This window comes from Ziziphus jujuba, chromosome 11 (genome assembly GCF_031755915.1).
Source record: "Ziziphus jujuba cultivar Dongzao chromosome 11, ASM3175591v1".
In the NCBI taxonomy this organism is placed as follows: Eukaryota; Viridiplantae; Streptophyta; class Magnoliopsida; order Rosales; family Rhamnaceae; genus Ziziphus; species Ziziphus jujuba.
In genome coordinates this window covers 26,634,604-26,654,046 of record NC_083389.1, presented here as the reverse complement: position 1 = coordinate 26,654,046, position 19,443 = coordinate 26,634,604, and the positions used below count along the sequence as shown (strand labels likewise).

General features: G+C 30.5%; 2 protein-coding genes across 3 annotated transcripts; both read left to right on the top strand.

The window, feature by feature from the left end:
* Positions 1-9,908: 9,908 nt before the first annotated feature.
* Positions 9,909-10,698, top strand: LOC107433233 (nuclear transcription factor Y subunit B-5). Its single transcript, XM_016044495.4, has one exon. It carries the CDS (start codon positions 10,004-10,006, stop codon positions 10,415-10,417), a length of 414 nt encoding a protein of 137 aa, XP_015899981.3. The 5' UTR covers positions 9,909-10,003; the 3' UTR covers positions 10,418-10,698.
* Positions 10,699-13,385: 2,687 nt separating this feature from the next.
* LOC107433224 (cullin-1) lies at positions 13,386-16,748 on the top strand. Of its 2 annotated transcripts, none has more exons than XM_060812552.1 (7): positions 13,386-13,815; positions 14,486-14,588; positions 14,685-14,870; positions 14,984-15,031; positions 15,655-15,867; positions 15,968-16,045; positions 16,310-16,748. In XM_060812552.1, the coding sequence occupies exons 1-7, from the start codon at positions 13,592-13,594 to the stop codon at positions 16,409-16,411; spliced, it is 954 nt and encodes a 317-aa protein (XP_060668535.1). In that variant the 5' UTR covers positions 13,386-13,591; the 3' UTR covers positions 16,412-16,748. The 2 variants fall into 2 exon arrangements, with proteins under 2 accessions (XP_060668535.1, XP_060668536.1); XM_060812553.1 differs by having other exon boundaries at positions 13,392-13,815; positions 15,667-15,867.
* Positions 16,749-19,443: the final 2,695 nt, after the last annotated feature.

The window sequence follows — 19,443 nt, the reverse complement described above, 5'->3', positions numbered from 1 at the left end:
GTTGGTGAGTCCCAGGGGCAACGTCCCAATGAAAGGTAGGGTGATGGGCTAGTTACCAACCCGAAATGTCCAAAATATGGTAGAATTTGATTGGCTAATTTAGTCACTGTCTTTTTGTATAAAAATAGTAGACCAAAGATATAATATATTACTTATTATGCATAGGCAGTCGTCCTCAATTTTGACTTTTAGCAAATATATATTATTTTTAGTATATACCATATCATTATTATATCTTTTTTCTGAAATTTTTTTAGTCATAATTATAATAATTTTTTAAATTAAGGGAAAGATGAGTAAGTTTCAATCGATATGGTTTGCCCGTTTGAGATTTGGGACTAAATCAAATTGGAATGAACTATTTTAATTCAATTTAAATAAATTAAATTATTTTAAATTTAGCTTAATATAGTTAAAATGATATCAAATAGTCCAATTCAATTTAGTTTGATCCAACAGGTTCTAAAATGTACGAATGTGAAGGATATAACACTAATTCAATTTCCTTTGTTATTTTCTAGATTTTAAAGTTAATGAAGATTGCATTCAGGTGGATATTAAAAAGCAATTTGTTAAAGAGAAATAAAATATAAACTACCGTCAAAGAAAAACCCATAGAAGTAAATGGAAAATTTCCAACCCAACTAAAGATACTTTTTTTTTTTTTTTTTTTTTTTTTTGGGATCTTCTTAGGTATGGATTTTAGCTATTTACTCTGTCTATTTAAGATTGCATGTGACGGTTGTTTATATTTGCTTTATGTATGATTGTTATTATGAGATATATATATATATATATATATATATATACTCTGTTTTTTTTATTTGGTTCTTTTAACTGGCTCATACATCTCTCTGCTATGTTAAAACAAAAATAAAAAGCAAAACACAATTCTGACAACTTTTTATTCTTGGGCTAGGAAAAAAAAAAAAAGAAAGAAAGAAATAGTGTAAGTCTTTTATATATATATATATATAAACCTTTCATTTTGAAATAGTGAGGCTTAAAACTCGATGTTCCCTTAACAGTACCATGGAATGTTGGTAAGGAAAATTCTATGATTTGGAAATCCATTGGACGTTCCTAGTCAAAATGCAAAAAAGGTCAAACAAAGTATCTTTTATATTCATATATAGGCAGAAAGTTGACCCAATTGTTCAGTTGTCTTGGAATTTACCTTTTACCTTGTATTCGCTCTGATTTTATTTATATTTTTATAAATGGGAGAAGAATCAAATTCGGAATCATCAGGAACATTAGATTTAATAATATTTGAGTTCACATGGTCATATTTCTATCATGTCAGAAGATTGAGAGGTGGAGAAAAGAAAACATATGGAAGTTTATTTATTTATTTGATCTCTTTTGTGCATCTGGCACATCCCAACTTTTCAACTCCTTGCAGATTGTTATTTAATTTCTACTATTTTGTACATATATGGGGTTAAAAGCTAATTTCTTATACAATTTATATTCTATTATATTATATACTTCATGGACAAATTACAGAAAAGGTAATAGGTAGTAGGAATTTCCAACAAGTTTTTATTGCCTCATTTATATTATATATATATATATATATAAACAGCATTAATTCTGGTTATGACTCAATGAGATTCACATTATCCTCTGCCTTGTTTGCTTTTTGCTTACGTTTGATGAAGGTTTCTCTTTTCTTTAATTTTACATTCCATCTTTTCTTTTTTAATTCTCTGGGTTAACAATGGGATTAGTGTTAGACAATTAAAGGCAAAGCCGAAAAATGGGTGGTCTGGAATGAATGTCTAAGAGATAAACTCCCTGCTACTACGTGCAACTAATGCTGTTTGCTGTACATGTAACATACACTTTTTGCTAAAGTATTATTAGTTATTATTATTTTGATTTGTTAAAGGGCATTATATATTATATATATGTATATATGTACCTTTAAATCCAATATATATATATACACGTATAAATATAGTGAGAACACAGAAATGAAAAGCAGCTGCACCGGGAAGTCGCTAATCACAAGTGATCAGCCAATTATATGGGTTGGGCTTCAATTATGTAGTTTAGACTGAAATGGGTTCAACTTCTCATTCACTGGACTTTGGACTAGAGATTGAAATTTGAGCTTGGGCTTAGTGATATTGGACACCCAGAGACAACTATGAAAAAGTGGATCTTTTGATTTTTCGGTTTTGTTTCGTTGACCTTCTCGATGTTGGAGTAAATTTTGGTGAGGATGTGGAATTTGGTGACTAGAGCCATAAATATATATATATATTTATTTTTTTTTTTTCGAAGCATACCAACAATACCAGTTCATGCATTTCTAAAGGAAAAAAAATAAAAAAAAATTAAAATCATAAAAGAATCAATTAAATTAAAAATGAAGTCACAACCATGATTTGCACATTTCGTTTCAGAAAAGAAATAAAAACAAAAAAAAAGTAAATAAAATTAACTTCGTATATGCTTCAGCTGTTCTTCATATGTCTGCACATACCATCAACGAATACAAGGAACAATCCAAACCAGTGTCGAATTTGTTAGCAGCTTAATAGGATAAGGCACCTGTAGAAGTGAAACCAGAAAGCTGAAGCATTAGAAAATCTTTCTGTTAGAGTGGTGAGTTTTATGCAAACATTCTTTATTTCTTTTTTTTTTTTTTTTTTTTTTTTTTTTGGGGTAAATCATTCATTCTTTCATATAGTTTCAAAAAGTACAATAAAATTTCACATCTTGAATATCATTACTCTGTGGCTGAGGATATACAGTTAAACCATAAAGTAATGAAACCAATTCATTCTCTTATTATTTTGTAAATGGTAAACATGCTGGGCTAAGATTAACAGTGAGGAACAATACAAAAAGGCATAAAATTAGAAAATTTGACAATATTTTTGAGAAATTTTTCGTCTAAGTTATAAACTATAACACAAGGAATATATGATGTGATGTATGTAGAATTTTCTTTCTATTTTAAAAACTCTCGAGGAGACAATGATATGGATTGGTTTCCAACCATGAACAATGTTTGACCCTTTGAATATGAGAGTAAATCTTGTCACTAGAAACACGAAACCATTCTATTGGCAGGGGAGGTTTAAGTGTTGCAACTTTGTTTGGAAAATAATCGTCAAAGTCCCAAACTTCAGCTGTGCCATTATTCCACGCTCTTTATATCTGAGTAGTGTGTCCCACCAAATTATTCGACGCTCTTTTTCTGATGAATCGTCGTTGTCTTGTTTAGGAAGAGTACTCAGCCATGGAGATTGACGGCGATGAGAGGTAGAAGTTTGCAGCTTCATACCAAGATTGACTAACAGATTTGAGGTGGATTATATCGACCAAATCCAGTTTTTCCATGATTAATTCGATGAGTTCGATTGGAAGAAGATCTATCCAATCTGGCTCTACTCCCAGACACCTCATCCTCTTCATGACCATTGTTGTTAAGTCATCATCCTTGTCGGGAAAGCTTGAGTTTCTACCTCTCTTCGCCATTGTTGTTAAAGCAAAGCTTGGGTTTCTATGCGTTATGATGTAGAGAGAAAAATATTATATGTTCTTTTATTCAAAATTTGAGAATACGAAAGGTGTATATATATATATATATATATATAAGGTATATATATAAGGAAGGGTAGGGTTTAAGGAAACAATGTATCCTCCTCAATCCTCATGGAATAGGGATACTCATTCCATGTAATAAAAGGAATTAGTTTATGGGTGGGATATAATGATGAACTTAAATAAATATTAATTTTTTTTTTCTATTTTGATCTTTTGTGTAAATTATATTATATAATTTTGTATAATTAGAATTAGAATGATATTTGTATAAAATGCTCTTTGTTTTTTTTTTTTTTTTCCTTTTCGTATTCTTTATTTTAAGAATTTTTTTTCCTTTTTTTCCTGCTGATCAGAACTCGTTTATTATGATGTAGCATATATATATATATATATATATATGTGTGTGTGTGTGTGTGTGTGTATCATATGAATGCACCTAACAATAAGAGCGATTATATATATGATAAAAAAAGAGCGATTATATGTAAGAGTGATGTGAGGCGTTAATAAGTACACACCAAATTAATATGCGTGATAGCTTTACCCATAAGATATCATCAGCCTTTGCTTGGGAGTTCAATTTTAGTATCTGTCAATGGATTGAGGAGACAATCGAGGCATGTTTGTTCGAAAGTTATGAGCCATCTACATGACGATCCCACGCACCTTGGGCCATAATAATCTTCATCAAGCCCTTTGTACATGTTCACTTTGTAACTCTTTTGCTCCTGATCTGCGAAATATAGATGAAGCAGGAATAATAAAAATCACCATCCTCCACTTGGAAGATGTTCAGTTTGTTATCGTCGTCGTCGTCCTTGTCTTCTTCTACTTTTTCTTGGGAAAGAATCAGCCATGGAGATTGTTCGCCATGCAACCACAGGTAGGAGTTTGCAGCTTTATTCCAAGATTTACAAACAGCTTTCAAGCGGACTATGTCGATCCAATACAGTTTTGTCATGATCGATTCAAAGAGTTCGGCTGGGAGTAGATCCAACCAATTTGGCTATATTCCTACTCACCTCATCCTCTTCGCCATGGCCATTGTTGTTACTTGGGGAAAGCTTGAATATCTATTTCTCTTCCCCATTGTTGCCTTTGTTGTTCAGCAAACTTGAGGCGTAAGTAATCGACCATAAGGCATGTGCGTTTCACTAAGACAGGGGTACCCTTTTTTTTTTTTTTTTTTTCTTTTTTTAATCTATCCAATAATAAATTTACTATATTTATATCTTTTTAAAATTTAAAATTTATCTATCCGATAATACAATTTTTCCTTTCCAAGAATAAATTTACCGTGATTATATTGTCTTTTAAAAATTGTAATTCTAACACTTCTTTAATGTTGTGGAAATTACCTCCTTTCCATAAAAGAAGAAAATCAATTAAATTTTAAATTAGAATATGGGAACATTTACTTTGTGATTCTCCACCTCAAAGAGGTAAGAAAATAGATTTTAAATGAAAGATATATTTTTTTAAACTATCTTAAGAGTGTCATCTTTATTAACTAATGGTTGTTTATATGAAGGATGATGGTTGTTTCTTTGTCATGGCCTTTTTGAACTCCTTATGACTATTCTCTGCACCAGCTAGTAGTAAAACATCCTTCTTTGGAAGTTTTGAGGCTTTCCGTATAAAAATTTGTTTCTTCTCCACAAAGCTTTCCTCAATCGGCCCTTTCATTGCACATCAATGGTGTTTAATAAAAATAAAAATAAGAATTTTTTCTTCAAATCCAAATAGTAGCCTGCTATCTTTCAATTTCAGATTGTGCTTTGGCAAAGTGTATGGTTCTTCAACCCCTCATCATCATACTGGGCTTGAATTCCTGGTGAGATTTAATCTTAGTTTAGACACTGTCTGAGATTCGTGATATTTTATTTAAAGTGGAGATTACACCCACAAAGGCAAAAGATAGCGGAGAATGAGAAATAGGCAAATGAAGCAAGTCATTTTCATAGCAGTAACAACAAGGACTGCCAATGTCCATGGTGATGAACTCATTGATTGCCACTACTACAAGTCTATGTCAGCCTTGCTTGGCAGACCATGATCTCCATTTTCCTCAACGATTTGGGTCGTTTAGGGATGAATGCACACTCAACCAAATAAGCTTTCTCAGCGATCTCCACAGGATCACACTCTTCATTCTAAAATACCAAGGAATGATTTGGAGCCTTTTGGGATGGATGCACATGTTTTTACCAAATATATATATATATATATATTATGACAAAGGTCCTGTTTTATGCATGCAAGTAAATCCAACGAAACAATAAGAAAAATAAACAAAATTGTATGCCTCAAATATAGAAGAAGAAACAAGAAAGTTGAATTTGCGAAAAAGTTTAATTTGTAATTTCTCTCCATTGAGGTAAGAAAAATTAATTTCAAATAAAATATTTTTTTAAAAAATATATTAACGATTTTTATATTGATCTAAAATTAATGATTAAAACTCTTATTTCTTGTATTTGTAATTGTAAGAATTATGTGATATTGTAAGATCTTGTTTGGAATAATTTATTTTTTCTTTTACGCCATCAAACCTTTTTAAGAAGCTTTTGTTAATTGGTTTTAGTTATAAACTCTTATGAATGTTTAAAACACTCTCAAAAAATCATTCAAACATTCTTAAAAACAATTTTTTGAGCTTTAAAAGTTGAAGGGACTAACCTTTCCGTAAATAAAATTAACTAAATTTTTAGGTGGAATATAAACGTTTAATTTGTGATTTCTCAAAGAGGTAAGAAAAATAATTTTTAAATAAAGAAATTAAAATATATTAACAGTTTTTATATTCTAGGGGCCCATGATTTTTGGGCCTAAGCCTCGACATTTGTTGAGATGGCCAATGGCCTGCCAATACCAGTTTAAAGTTACAGGCCCTTGGGTTCGAAGTTCTATTTTGAAAGACCCAATTATTATTATTATTATTATATTTTTATTTTCTTTTGTTTTGTCTACATACATTTATATTTTACAATAAATTACATTATATAAATATCTTAATGCAATTCAATTTTTTGAGTAAATTTACTTATTTTTTTTATTTTTATTATTTTAACGTTTTAATTAATTAGCCTTCTGCATTCTTTATTATGTATTTAAAGACTCTTTTTGCGAGATTTATTATTTAAAGATGATTTATGATGTCTTTTTTTTTTTTTTTTGGTTTAATACTATGATTTATGCTATGTGTAATGAATAACTAAAACATAAATAAGAGAACCCTTTCAACACATATCATTATTTCTCCTAAATATTGGGCAAATTATTTATAATATGATTAAACTTTTCATTTCAGGAAAGTGAAAAATTCAATATCCTAAATCGATAATAATAATAATAAAGAGAAAAATTAAAGGGGAGGGGAAAAAAAAAAGAAGAAGCTCGAGATCTTCATCTGATAGAAATGGGAATGATCCAAATCCCAAAAGAAAACAGGTCACCACCCAAAAATTGGTGCGAAAGGCATTTATTCATTCATTTTTTATTTTTTATTTTCTAGAAGAAGGCAGTCATTGAATTTGCTAGACCATTGTTGGTCACGGTACATGCCACTCAACCTAAAAATATTCCACTTCTCAAAAGCTACTCAAATGATCGAATCGTATTTTTGGTTGGTATAAAATGTACGGTATATCAAAATTAATATATATATTTATATATATATAATTTTTTTTTTCCTGCAGTTTCAAGTATGCTAAATATCAAAATAGTATTCCTTCATTCTTTGGTTTCTTTAATGCTCTGATGTATTCTAAATTTCTATGTATATCAGTATCACACACCTGGAAGAGGAAGACCCACTTTTAAATTTTGGCCACATTGTAAGACAGGCTAAACAGGAAAGTGTTTAAATCAATCAAACTTTTTATTTGATTTATTAATTTCAAACCCATCATAGTCTAGATGAAAATTTTGGAAGCTTATAGCATAGTATATTTAAATTATTGAGCAGTGGCGGGACAAGCCCAATAATTTGGGGAAGTCAAAATTGGATTAGATGAAAGACGGAAAAGATAGATAGTAGTGAATTACAAGGAATATTGTTTGTAAGAATTGCAAAATTGATCTGTATTATATTATGAGGATATTCTCAAGATATCTCCTCAATAGACTTCCCATCTTATGTGACTATTTTAGAATTAATGTAGATTAGCAGTCTATTTCAAGCTTTATTTTATGTGCTTAGGTTCTTCTGAATTTTGATTCGGTCCAAAATATTTTTTAAAAATGCTCCTTGAAAGTGATATTTTGATATTCTCTACCATCTTTTTTTTTTTTTTTTGTGTGGCTTAAAATCTATCAAGTTATAATGAAAATTAATCAAGCAACTTAGAAATACATATTATTAATTAAGCATGTATCTATATGCAAAGCCAGCATATGCACGTAATAGATGATATCAACCTCATCGCCATCATCATCTTCTCCTCCTCGTCATCAATCAAAAAATTATATTCGATTAATAGAAAGTTAGGCGCTCAGAAAAACATTTATATATATATATATACTGTATATATTATTTTTTTGGGATAAAATTTGTATCCTTAAGTCATTTTCCCAAATCACTCTTATGACACAACGTTCGGAGCTTATATAAAGTGGACAATAGAAATCACAAAATATAAAATATTGGTCAACAAAACTAAAAAATAAAGAAAATGAAAAAGAGAAGGCTGCATTTTAAAATTGTAAGAACCTGAATTTGGAATGTTACATGCGCATTCGGACAATATCAATGTTCTTTTGTATATTTTATTTTCCCTCTCATCATCTTTCTTAACTTTCTGTTCTTTATATAATATTCAAGTGGAGAATCTTGAAGAATCATTCGAGCACAATTGCATAATGGGAATCCACTGAGAATATTCAATCAATGGGTTTGGTAAATTAATTAGCTTGCTAGGAGCAATATATATTTTCTGGCCAAATTAGTTTTTGTTTCAATATAGGGGGAAAGTTAACTATATTTTCTTGTAGTCAAATACTAGGCTATTAAGCACTACGTCCAGATTTATTACTTACACATATTCATCTTTTCGATGATTTTAGTCTTGGATATATAAAACTACATATATATATATATATACACATATATACATATACAGAAATTTTATGATGAGAACGATCCGCATGAGGATCACAATATTAGTGATGATTTTTTATAGTATTAATGATGGTTTTTTAGAAAATCGTCACCAATACTATGAAAAATCGTCACCAATATTGTGGTCCGCATGAAAACCGTCCGTACCATAAACAGACTGTATATATATATATATATATGTTTATGTATTAGTAGTAGTCCAGCTTTATCATTGCTAATATTTAACTCAGGTCAAGTTAAGCTTATCCCAAAACCCAAAAAAAAAGAAAAAAAAAAAAAAAGAAAGGTAAGGAAAAAAGAAAAGGAAGAAGATAAAGTTAAGCCCTTGAAAGTATAAAAATTAATTAGAAAGTTTTTTTTTTTTTTTCTGAGATAATTTTAAAGGTTTTGGTAACTTGAATTCTCAAATATAATAAACCAGCTAGCTCTATTGTGACAGGTGCCAATGGCATATGCCTCAACTTTAATACTTTGCAATATAATTTAAATAATTAATTCAGCTAATTAGCCGGTTATTAATAAAAATGAATTTTAAAAAAATAATTTCCTGAAAAGGTGAAAGTTTAATTTTGTAGAATATTCCGCCGTATAACTATGCAGTTTTATATAATATATAAATAGTCTGCGCAACTTCTAAAAATTAATATGCACTACCACTGAGCTCCGGAGCTGATCATTATTGGTGTACTTTTTAAAGGTCAAATGGAATTACGTACGGCTTCAGTTAATTTTACAGCCAAAACTTTATGAATTAGTATCCGATCATATTACTTCTTAATTAAATCAAGTATAAAAAAACCACCATCCGTACGCCTATATTAATTGTATATATCTGTATATATATATTCATGCAAATAAAGGGCATGAAGACTGTAAGGCTGTAGTTTTTTATAGCTTTAATTCTCTCATGCAACTCATATACATGGACTCGGTCTACATAATACCACAGTGTGCAGGTATATAATGAATCATCACCATCCAACACTTAGTGAAAAATTGGCTTTTTCGAAATTGACTACTCAGCTAACCACAATACACACACACACACACACACATAGATATAAAAGCCGACTTGATTGGCTTACACACCATATTGAACAACAAGACACAGGTCATAACATGTGACTAGGACCTCTAGAAACATGACATGTACATAGATATATGGATATGTGTATCTATATATATATATGTAGATATATACGCTTATATGGTATAAATATGTATACGCAGACATATTCACATATAAAAGTTCAGTTTGACCAAATAGACCAAAGCACAAGGTTCCACACAAAGTAAAGCACCATATGGTAGTTAATTAAGATGGAAATGGAGGATAACATTGGTGGTGAAGCTTCAAACTCCGAAGGGGGAATCAAGGAGCAAGACCGGTTGCTACCGATAGCGAACGTGGGGAGAATCATGAAGAAAATCTTGCCACCGAACGCGAAAATCTCCAAGGAAGCTAAAGAAACAATGCAAGAATGCGTGTCGGAGTTCATCAGCTTCGTTACGAGTGAAGCCTCGGTCAAGTGTAGGAAGGAGAGGAGGAAAACGGTTAACGGAGACGACGTTTGCTGGGCTTTGGGAGCTCTCGGTTTCGATGAATTTGCTGGACCATTGAGGAGGTATTTGGATAGGTATAGGGAAATTGAAGATAGGCCTAATCAAGAAAAGGTTTCCGCTAACAACTCTGGATCATCAGCAAGGCTTAACCTTCCTGATGGACTGCTTTAGCTAAGTTTTTTTTTTTTTTTTTTGGTCAATATTGATGATCCATTCGAGACTTGAGATTCAAATATTGATGATTTTGGCTTTCATCTGTGTTTTTGAAAGGTAAACCTAATTTATAGTGTGATTTTTGAGGAACTCCAACTCTAAGCCAGTTTTAAGGTCTTTCATGTGGCATTAGTAGTTTACTAGACTATAAGATATACGATTTCTAGCCAGTTTTTAGCCATGATTTTGGTTCTGATTCTCATATGATCAACTATAAGACTAATTTCAGTTTTGCTCTATTTTGACATGGGTTTTGCTTTCTTTTTCTTTTTTTCCCCTTTAATTTTCCGTTATATATATATACATTAGATTTATTTATGAAATTTCTGTCTGTTTGCCCAAAATTTTTTAAAAAAAAAATTACCATCTTGCTTTGTGATGAATTTTGATGACAGATATATGGATAAGAGAAATTTTGGCATGCCTGATGAATATCTAAAAGTAATAATCATGTTGAACAAACTTCAATTCTTGCTACTGTTCATAAATGATGCATTCACAATCATATATATATATATGGGTATATGTAAATGGAATTAATGTTCATATAGAGTCTATATATATAGAGATAATCCATATATATATGTATATGTGTATTTCTGTTCATGTCTTGTCTTGTAGTCATGGGTAAACCCGGACCCTTCTTTGTATTCTTTAAAGTATAGCCGACACCAAATGAAACCGTTCTTGAGTCACTTTCACTAAAAACATAATAATAAATACAAATCAAATTGTGTTTATAGATGTTGACTAGAGGGATTGGAAAGTATTTAGTTTAGCTGGCTTCTTTTAAAATTAAAATAATTTTTTTTTAGGTGTGTTTGGGACCACAATTTCATTAGCTAATTAGATGTATTTTCTCTCTTTTTGATGCATTTTTACATTCATTGTATTAGGTCAGTGTTATAAATTATTAAGAAAAATTGGAAGCCACAAGCTGAAGGGGCAGAGAGAGAGATTGATAAATAGATAGATAGATAGATAGAGAGAGAGAGAGAGAGAGAGAGAGAGAGAGAGAGAGAAAGTGTTGGTTTTTTAGGGTTCACTAGCACTGCCTATAATTTTTATTTTGTTTCCAGTGGGTAGTTATCAGCCACATATAATTAGGGCTTCAAAAATTAGGATTTGCCAAGTTTCTTCATAGTTCATTTGCATATTGGTAGAAGTTATAGGTTTGTTATACAGTGCTCTAGGTGTTTGTATTTGGCATGGTAAAAAAGTTGGTCCCCAGCTCCTAGCTAGAAATTTAATTAAAACGTGATCAAACTAATACCTATTGAAATTCATCTTCTTCTTGAACCCTAATACATACATACATATATATATATATATATATGTACATCTCTTCCTTCATATATTTTCCCCTAGAAGGAAATTTTTTGGGTCATGGTTGAGAGGCTGCGGATACACATCAAACATGTACACTGAATGCATGCAAGTTAAAAAAAATCTGACATTCTTTTGTGGATAGCTGCTAGCTCTAGATTGAGTGTTGATATGCTAGTTCACCAAGATGTATATCCATATCTGCAATGCATTTTAGTGAATATATATCTATATATATAAAGAGTAAGGTTACAGACGGTCCGTATGTGGACCAGCACCAAAGCCATGTGGACCGACACCAAAGTCAACATTTTTTTAAAAAACTATCAATTTTATTATTATATATATACAGCAAAACCGATATATATATATATATATATATATATATATATATATATATATATTTATAAAAAAACTTCGTTTTTGGTGCTAATCCGTATGCGGACCATCCACACCGTAACCTCACTATATATATATATACATATATATATATTTGTTTGGTATAAAATGCGAGCACGACCATGTTATCCAGAATAATGCATGTAATTCACTATCTATAATGAATTGCCGAACCTATTACATGTAATTTATTTTATATATATACATATATATATATATATATATATATATATATATACTCATCATGAGAAAAAGACAAACTTATATATATGATGGAGATTATGTTAATTTTGATAATGGCCATTAATTGCATATATATATATATATATGTGTGTGTGTGTGTGTGTGACACATATTTACGTATTGTTCGATCTTCAGTATTGTTGTGATGTAGCTACATTTTGTAATTAACCTTATGCATTAATAATATATGCATTGAAATGGTCTTTATCCAATAGTGTACAAAAGATAAAATGTATTGACTTTTCCCGTAACTATCATTTATGAATATGAGATTCGTAATTCATCTTCCTTTAAACATTATGGGATTTGAAAACCTCAATGGCCTAGATGATATATATGCCATAATTCTGGGTAAAAAGAAAAAAATCACTTAATGAAATAACCCCTGTGTATATAATGTTTATTGGTTAAAAAAAAAAATGAAGAAATTAATTAAATGCTATATGTTAAAAAATAAACAAATAAATAAAAAATCAAAAAGAAATTAACAAATAAAACACACTAAACAAGTTTCAATTATATTCACCAAAAAAAAAAAAAAAATTATACAAACACATGCATATACACATGAATTTTTCACGTCACCTAAACTATTATTAACATTTTTTTTTTTGAAAATAACTATCATTAACATTTAACAACAAATTTAATTTGACCGAGGGATGTTATTTTGTTTTTAAAAAAATAAAATAACTAAAAAAGTGTAACAGTTATTTAGCCCTCAATTGTGTTACCGATTCCAAAAAAGGCTTTGAAATTGGGCTGTGGCCCAAATTTCTGAAATTGGGTTTTGACAATCTCTATCACACCTAAAAAGAAGCCTGTTACCGTCTATCCGGTACCACTTTCTTTTATTTGTGAAATTATTATTATTATTATTAGTATTTATTGTTATTATTTTTCCTAAAGAAATGAAACCAATAATTTTCATGGCTCTTTAAGTTGGACTATTTATTCCACCACGTAATTTTTGTTCTTGAGAAAAATCATACAAAGTGGTGCTTTATTTTATTTTTTGTGGACGAATTCTTTTTTAAGAACTTTGAAAATACTTTTCTCAATTTATTTTGGTTGACTTCTAAATTATTACTTTCCTCAACTTATGGTCTCCCAGAGCTGGCAGTCAAAGAAACTCTGAGAAACCAAGCTCACACTACAACCAGCATGAAGACCTCCAGGATCAAATTTGCTGCAATCTGGTGCTGCATAGTAGAGCTCGTTGCTTCAGCTTCTGACCCTTCAAGCATGGCGGTCGACAATATTCAAAAACCCATCGATTTTGAACAAGGATGGGCAATTTTGCAAGGAGCAGTTGACAGAGTGATTAATGTGGTTGAAGGGATTGATAACAATCCCTTCACAGCTGATGAATACATTGAGTACTACACGTATCCTTTTACATGTTCATTAACATTTTGCTTAGAATTTGTTGGTTATTTTTTAAAGCTTTCCTGTATTTCATTGTATTAGCTATTTAGCATCATTAAGAATAAGAAGTGGCTGAATTGTAATGGGTTTTCTTTGTTTGTAGTGGCTGAATTGTAATGTGTTTTGTTGTTTTCATAATTATAAAGGTTTAGTATCATAGAGAAGAACTTTTTTGTAGAACCAGATGAACAACAATGAGAGTCAGATGTGGATGTTAGATTTCATCTATCAAATTAGTTCTCTGCTTTTCCCAATTCTGATTTGCTTATATATTGATTTGGGTAATGAGTTTCGTCCTTTGATTTTCTGCGTTTAGGTGAAATGGCTCTAAGATAACTGCCTTTTTATAGTTCATTGCCTATATTAAACTTTACTTTCCCCTCTCCACTTCTTGGTGCAAAAAACAAGTTTTTGGAACAGTTTAAATTAAGCCACCAGCTAATCAATGAGATGGCCTACTGATTTTTTATTTTCTACTTGACGAAACAATAGAAGCTGAAATCTAGATTCTAAGCTTCCAATATATCATGATTATTAACTGCATTATATTCGGTAGAAATAATCAGAGAATGCCTTATTTATTTTGATTCGTTTCAGATAGATTTGCACTTTCTTAACTCAGAAAATCAGAATTGTATATGATTTGGGTGGACCTGGAAGAGGTAGCTATGAGAATTCTAAGAAGTTGTACGATCTATATAGGAAAGCCTTTGAAGACTATATTACTCTCAAGGTCAGTGCAATATTCATCTTATAGACAGGATATATTTGCTTGGAAGCACCAAACTTCAGCGTTGATTTTTATTGCTTTTTCTGTTGGTAACCACAGGTATTGCCATCTCTACTAGGAAAGAAGGATGAGATTTTGTTGCAAGAACTAGAAAGAAGATGGCAAAATCAAAAAACCATGACTTATTGGCTATCTAGATTCTTTGGATATCTTGACAGATATTTCACTACCATACAAAAGCAACCTTCGCTCAGAGAGATTAGCTCCTTGTCCTTCTATGACTTGGTACAGTTGAATATCTTTACAAAGCCTAAACTTTTTATCATTTTCATTTTCTATAAAGCCAGATTGGTCTTCATGCATATTTGTTAAAAGGGATATTGTCTTATGAGTTTCAGGTTTTCGGCAAAATTAATAGTCAAATAAGAGGTGCTGCAATATCTATGGTATGTAATGTCCAGTTCCTTTTGTTCGATTGATACTGTTTAGTTATAACACACCCACTAAACACTCATCCAACCCATTTTCCTTGTTTTGAAAAGCTTATTGAACTTGCCTGCAAGCCCTTTTCACTACTAAGTAATTTGTTTATTATAGAGAAGGTGATAAAGTCGCTTTTACATCTAATATAGTCTTTTCTTGTTATTTGCTTGTCACATTATTTTCCTTACCAGGTCTTGGTAGTTATACTTTTTTTTTTTATGTGCAACCAAGAAGGGTAAAGAAGGGCTAAATTCCGTTCCCCAATGTGAACCATTTGCTTGTCAAATTATATACCTTACCAGGCCTTGGTAGTTATACTTTTCTTTTATGAGCAGCCTAGAAAAGAAAAGAGGGGCTAAATTCCAGTCCCCGATGTGAACCAACTTTTCTTCACTATGCTCATGCCCCATCATGGTAATGGATCAGCTTGAGAATCTATGACAGTTTCTTTGATCCTTTCACTAATTTTTAGGTCAATGAAAAGCTTCCCTCTTGACTTGAGTATGACCGACCAAAAGGCCTCCCTTATACATTCTAAGCAACACAAAGTATCATTTTCACTTTTGTATTTTATGGAATTGTTGAGATTGCCATTCAGATCGATCGAGAGCGTGAAGGAGAGCAGATTCATCAAGTTATAGTGAAGAATGTTGTGGCCATCTACACGGAAATCGGAAAAGACTTGATGAACTATACGAGAGACTTTGAAGATGATTTGGCAAAACACACTGCTGCATTTTATTCTCAGAAAGCCTCAAATTGGATTACAAGTGAACCGTACAAAGAATACATGCTTAAGGTCATTCTCAATGCAGCTTCTCCTTTAGTTAGTATATTAACATATATTTTATATTGAAATGACTGTTCAATTTTCCCTTTTCAACTTCATGGAAATTAAGGTCGAAGATTGCTTGAAACACGAAAGAGACAGAATTTCGTACTACCTACCAGCCGGACTGCAGAAGAAGTTATTGGAGGTTGGTTTACTCTTAGACTTCTATCATACATAAAGACCTTGTAGGTGTGGAACTGCAAAATTTATGTCGACCACATCACCATATTGTCCATTCTATGTGTCAAAACACTTAGTCAAGATCTCTTTGGTAAAGCCTTTTTGATCATCAAAAACATGGTGTACTCTTCCTTGAATTCCATGGCTGAAAAATTTATTGACTATATTGCTTTATTTTACTCATTGTTTTCCTCCTTTTTTTATATATAAACTATTGATTCTCTGGCAGGTTGTTCAGCATGAATTGCTCTCTGTATATGCAAGTGAACTGCAAGAAAAGAAACAACTTGATGAGGTTCTGTTGAATGTTGAAAGCTATTATGTGGGATGATTGTTAAACATGGAGTTTAGAAAATCTGTATATTATGATGATACTTTTGTTTTTGCATAAGTTTGACTGCAAAAACTTTGCAGCCCATAAAAGAAAACAGCAAATAGCTGGTTTCTCCAAATAATGTCCACTTTGAGTTCCATCAAATGGTGATTCATTTATAGATATATATAGATATGTCTGTATGTATAAAGTCTGAGAAATTTTATCAGTGTGTGTTTGTTTGTATATCTATATATTTTTTCCGCCGAGAGGTTTTACCAGTGTCATAAAATCGTTATCTCAGAACTTTTTTTTTTCTTTTGTTTTGGGTAAAGAAATTTCAAAGCTGTTTGTTCATGTTGGTACAATGCTGTAAATTCCTATACCCCTCCATTATTAAATCAATCTTCATTGCTGATGCTTCCTACTCATAAACACAACAGCCATTCCTGCTTCTTCAATTTCACGGAGCAAAAGGTTCACAAGCTTAAGAACATGTTGCAAGGTCTTAAGAACGTCCTTGGTAGGCATGTTTTTGTTTCTAAAGCTATTCTTTCGTCTGATCCAAGGCGATCTCGTGCCAAAAGCTTTTCAATTGTAATTATGTATGGCTACGAAACCAAATTAGTGATAGGAAAATGGACACAACTTGCAATCTACAACCATAAAGACAACGAGGACAACAAAAACAATATTTTGAATGAATGGACTTCGTTTGGTGACGGAGAACATTCATTCTTATTAGATATAACGTACCACAATAATCACCTCTATGCATCGCAATATAATAAAAACCATATATTTGGGTCCTTGAATAGCTCAGTTGAAGTTTGGAACTTTGATTATTATTTTCCTATGAAAGTTGAAACATTATAAGTACTGAGCTGCCAATTCCAATTGGAGACTTTACTATTGATGATGATGATGATAATGATGATGATGATGATGATGATGATGAAGAGTATCATTAAAATCAATTTTATGTTTATAAGCTGGATTATTATGCAAAAGATGGGAACAAGCTATGGATATTGGTGGTAGTGCATTGTTTTTAGGTGAAACCTAAAAACAATGCATGTTGGTATCTACTAGATAGTTTATGGAAGGGAAAAAAAATTCATTGTACATCACAACTCGGACTGGGATTGATTGGTTTAGAGATGTTTGATATTTTGATGATGTTCATAAAGTTAGATTACATACCTTACAGGAAAAAATGATCCAGAATCATTTTATGGAAATGGAATTCAGTAATGGATGATGAACATAATCATCTCTATTGATCAGCTTTTTGGATTGTTCCTAACCTTTTGCTGAAGACATCAATTGGCAACTATGGAGAAATTAACTTTTCTTGCCTCATATAATTGTCCCAACTTTATGGCATAAAAGCAGAAGAATCTTTGTGGCATGGAGACGAAAAGCTTTCCCAAAGCCCCTTTTAAGACACAAGCACTTATGGGATCATTGATGCTATACATGGGACATCTAGTTTTTTCGTTCATGAGGTGATTGTAGGAGAATTCTTGATTTGCATGTATAAGCTCTAATTAATTTCTTCAATTATTTCTTCGGTAATTTGAAACATAAATTTTTTTTTCTTATTTACCAAGAAAATAAGCCATGATGTGATTTACGACATCATATGCAAATACACCAAAAACCTAGTAAATTAATCAGAAAACTTCATGTATCATAGACTACCTTCCTCACCAAATTTTAATTAATCAAAAGAAAGAGAATTTTATTTTATTTTATTTTATAATCAAAAATATATTTAAATGTAAGTTTTTTTAAAGTTCAATTAACATTTTTTCTTTTTTGGTGATAGCACCTTTTTGTTTGCTCTTCATATATTATAATATTTAGTTTAACATATAAAAAAATGATAAATATTTTTATATTACTCGTTTATATATGGTTGTTTATATGAATTAAGATAATTTTATTTTTATTTTTTTGGTAACAGAATTAAGATAATTTTATTCAATAACATGGTTAGGCGAATTTTTTACATTTTCAATATAAAAATAATTGCAAAACTTTATATTTTTAAAAATCAATATATATATATATATAATTTTTTTTTTTTTACCTATAATCCATATATTATATTTTTTTAATTATTTTATACCAAAAATATTGGTATAAATAGAGTGCCAAAACTTTACTGTCTATATAATAAAACAAGCAAAGGGACCGGCATTTTTTTTTTTTTTTGAAATATTGACCGCTTTTTTGCTATGCCCCAAGCAATCCTTGCCCCCTAGATTCGAACCCGCTCATTAGGCTTGGATGGTGGTATTCATACCAATTGAGCTACCCTTGTCTGAAATATTGATCTTTTTGTGTTCCATCACATGACACATGGTTTTAAAAGAAGACCATGAAAGAAAAGATATATAGCATATTTTTTTTAAGTATTTTTTATTATAATCGAATATTTTTGTTTTTATATTGATATAATTTTATAAAAATATCTGATTATAATTTAATTTTTTTTAAAAAAATATGAGTGTAATATAGAAAATCATTTATTACACAAATAATGTTGATGTGGCAGTGAATTTGTGGCAAAGGGTCTTTCTGGTATTTTAAGAAAAGTGTGGCATATTATGTGTATGATAATTAATCGCTACAATATTTCAATAAAACGAAAAAGACAATTAATTGCAGCAATGAATCCAAATCTCCGCCATTGTAATAAATCCACCGTGCTAAATTATATAGAGTGTTAAGCTAAATTGAATTTTCTCTCTCAAATATTTCACTATTTCGACCATGGTTTTTTTTTTTTTTTTTTTTTGGTTAGACAATTTTTGACCATATTTTTTCTTCTTTTGGGAATTATAGAATCTCAGATTTTGAATAAATATGAATAAAAATAATTATTTATATTTTAAAATAAATACGAATAAAAATAGATACTTATATTTTTAAACTTATTAAATTTATGTATTTAACCTGGTGCCAACAATATTTTGATGATATTCACCCGAAAAAAAAAAAAAAACAATATTTTGATGATGTTTAAATTCAAGTCTAATTTA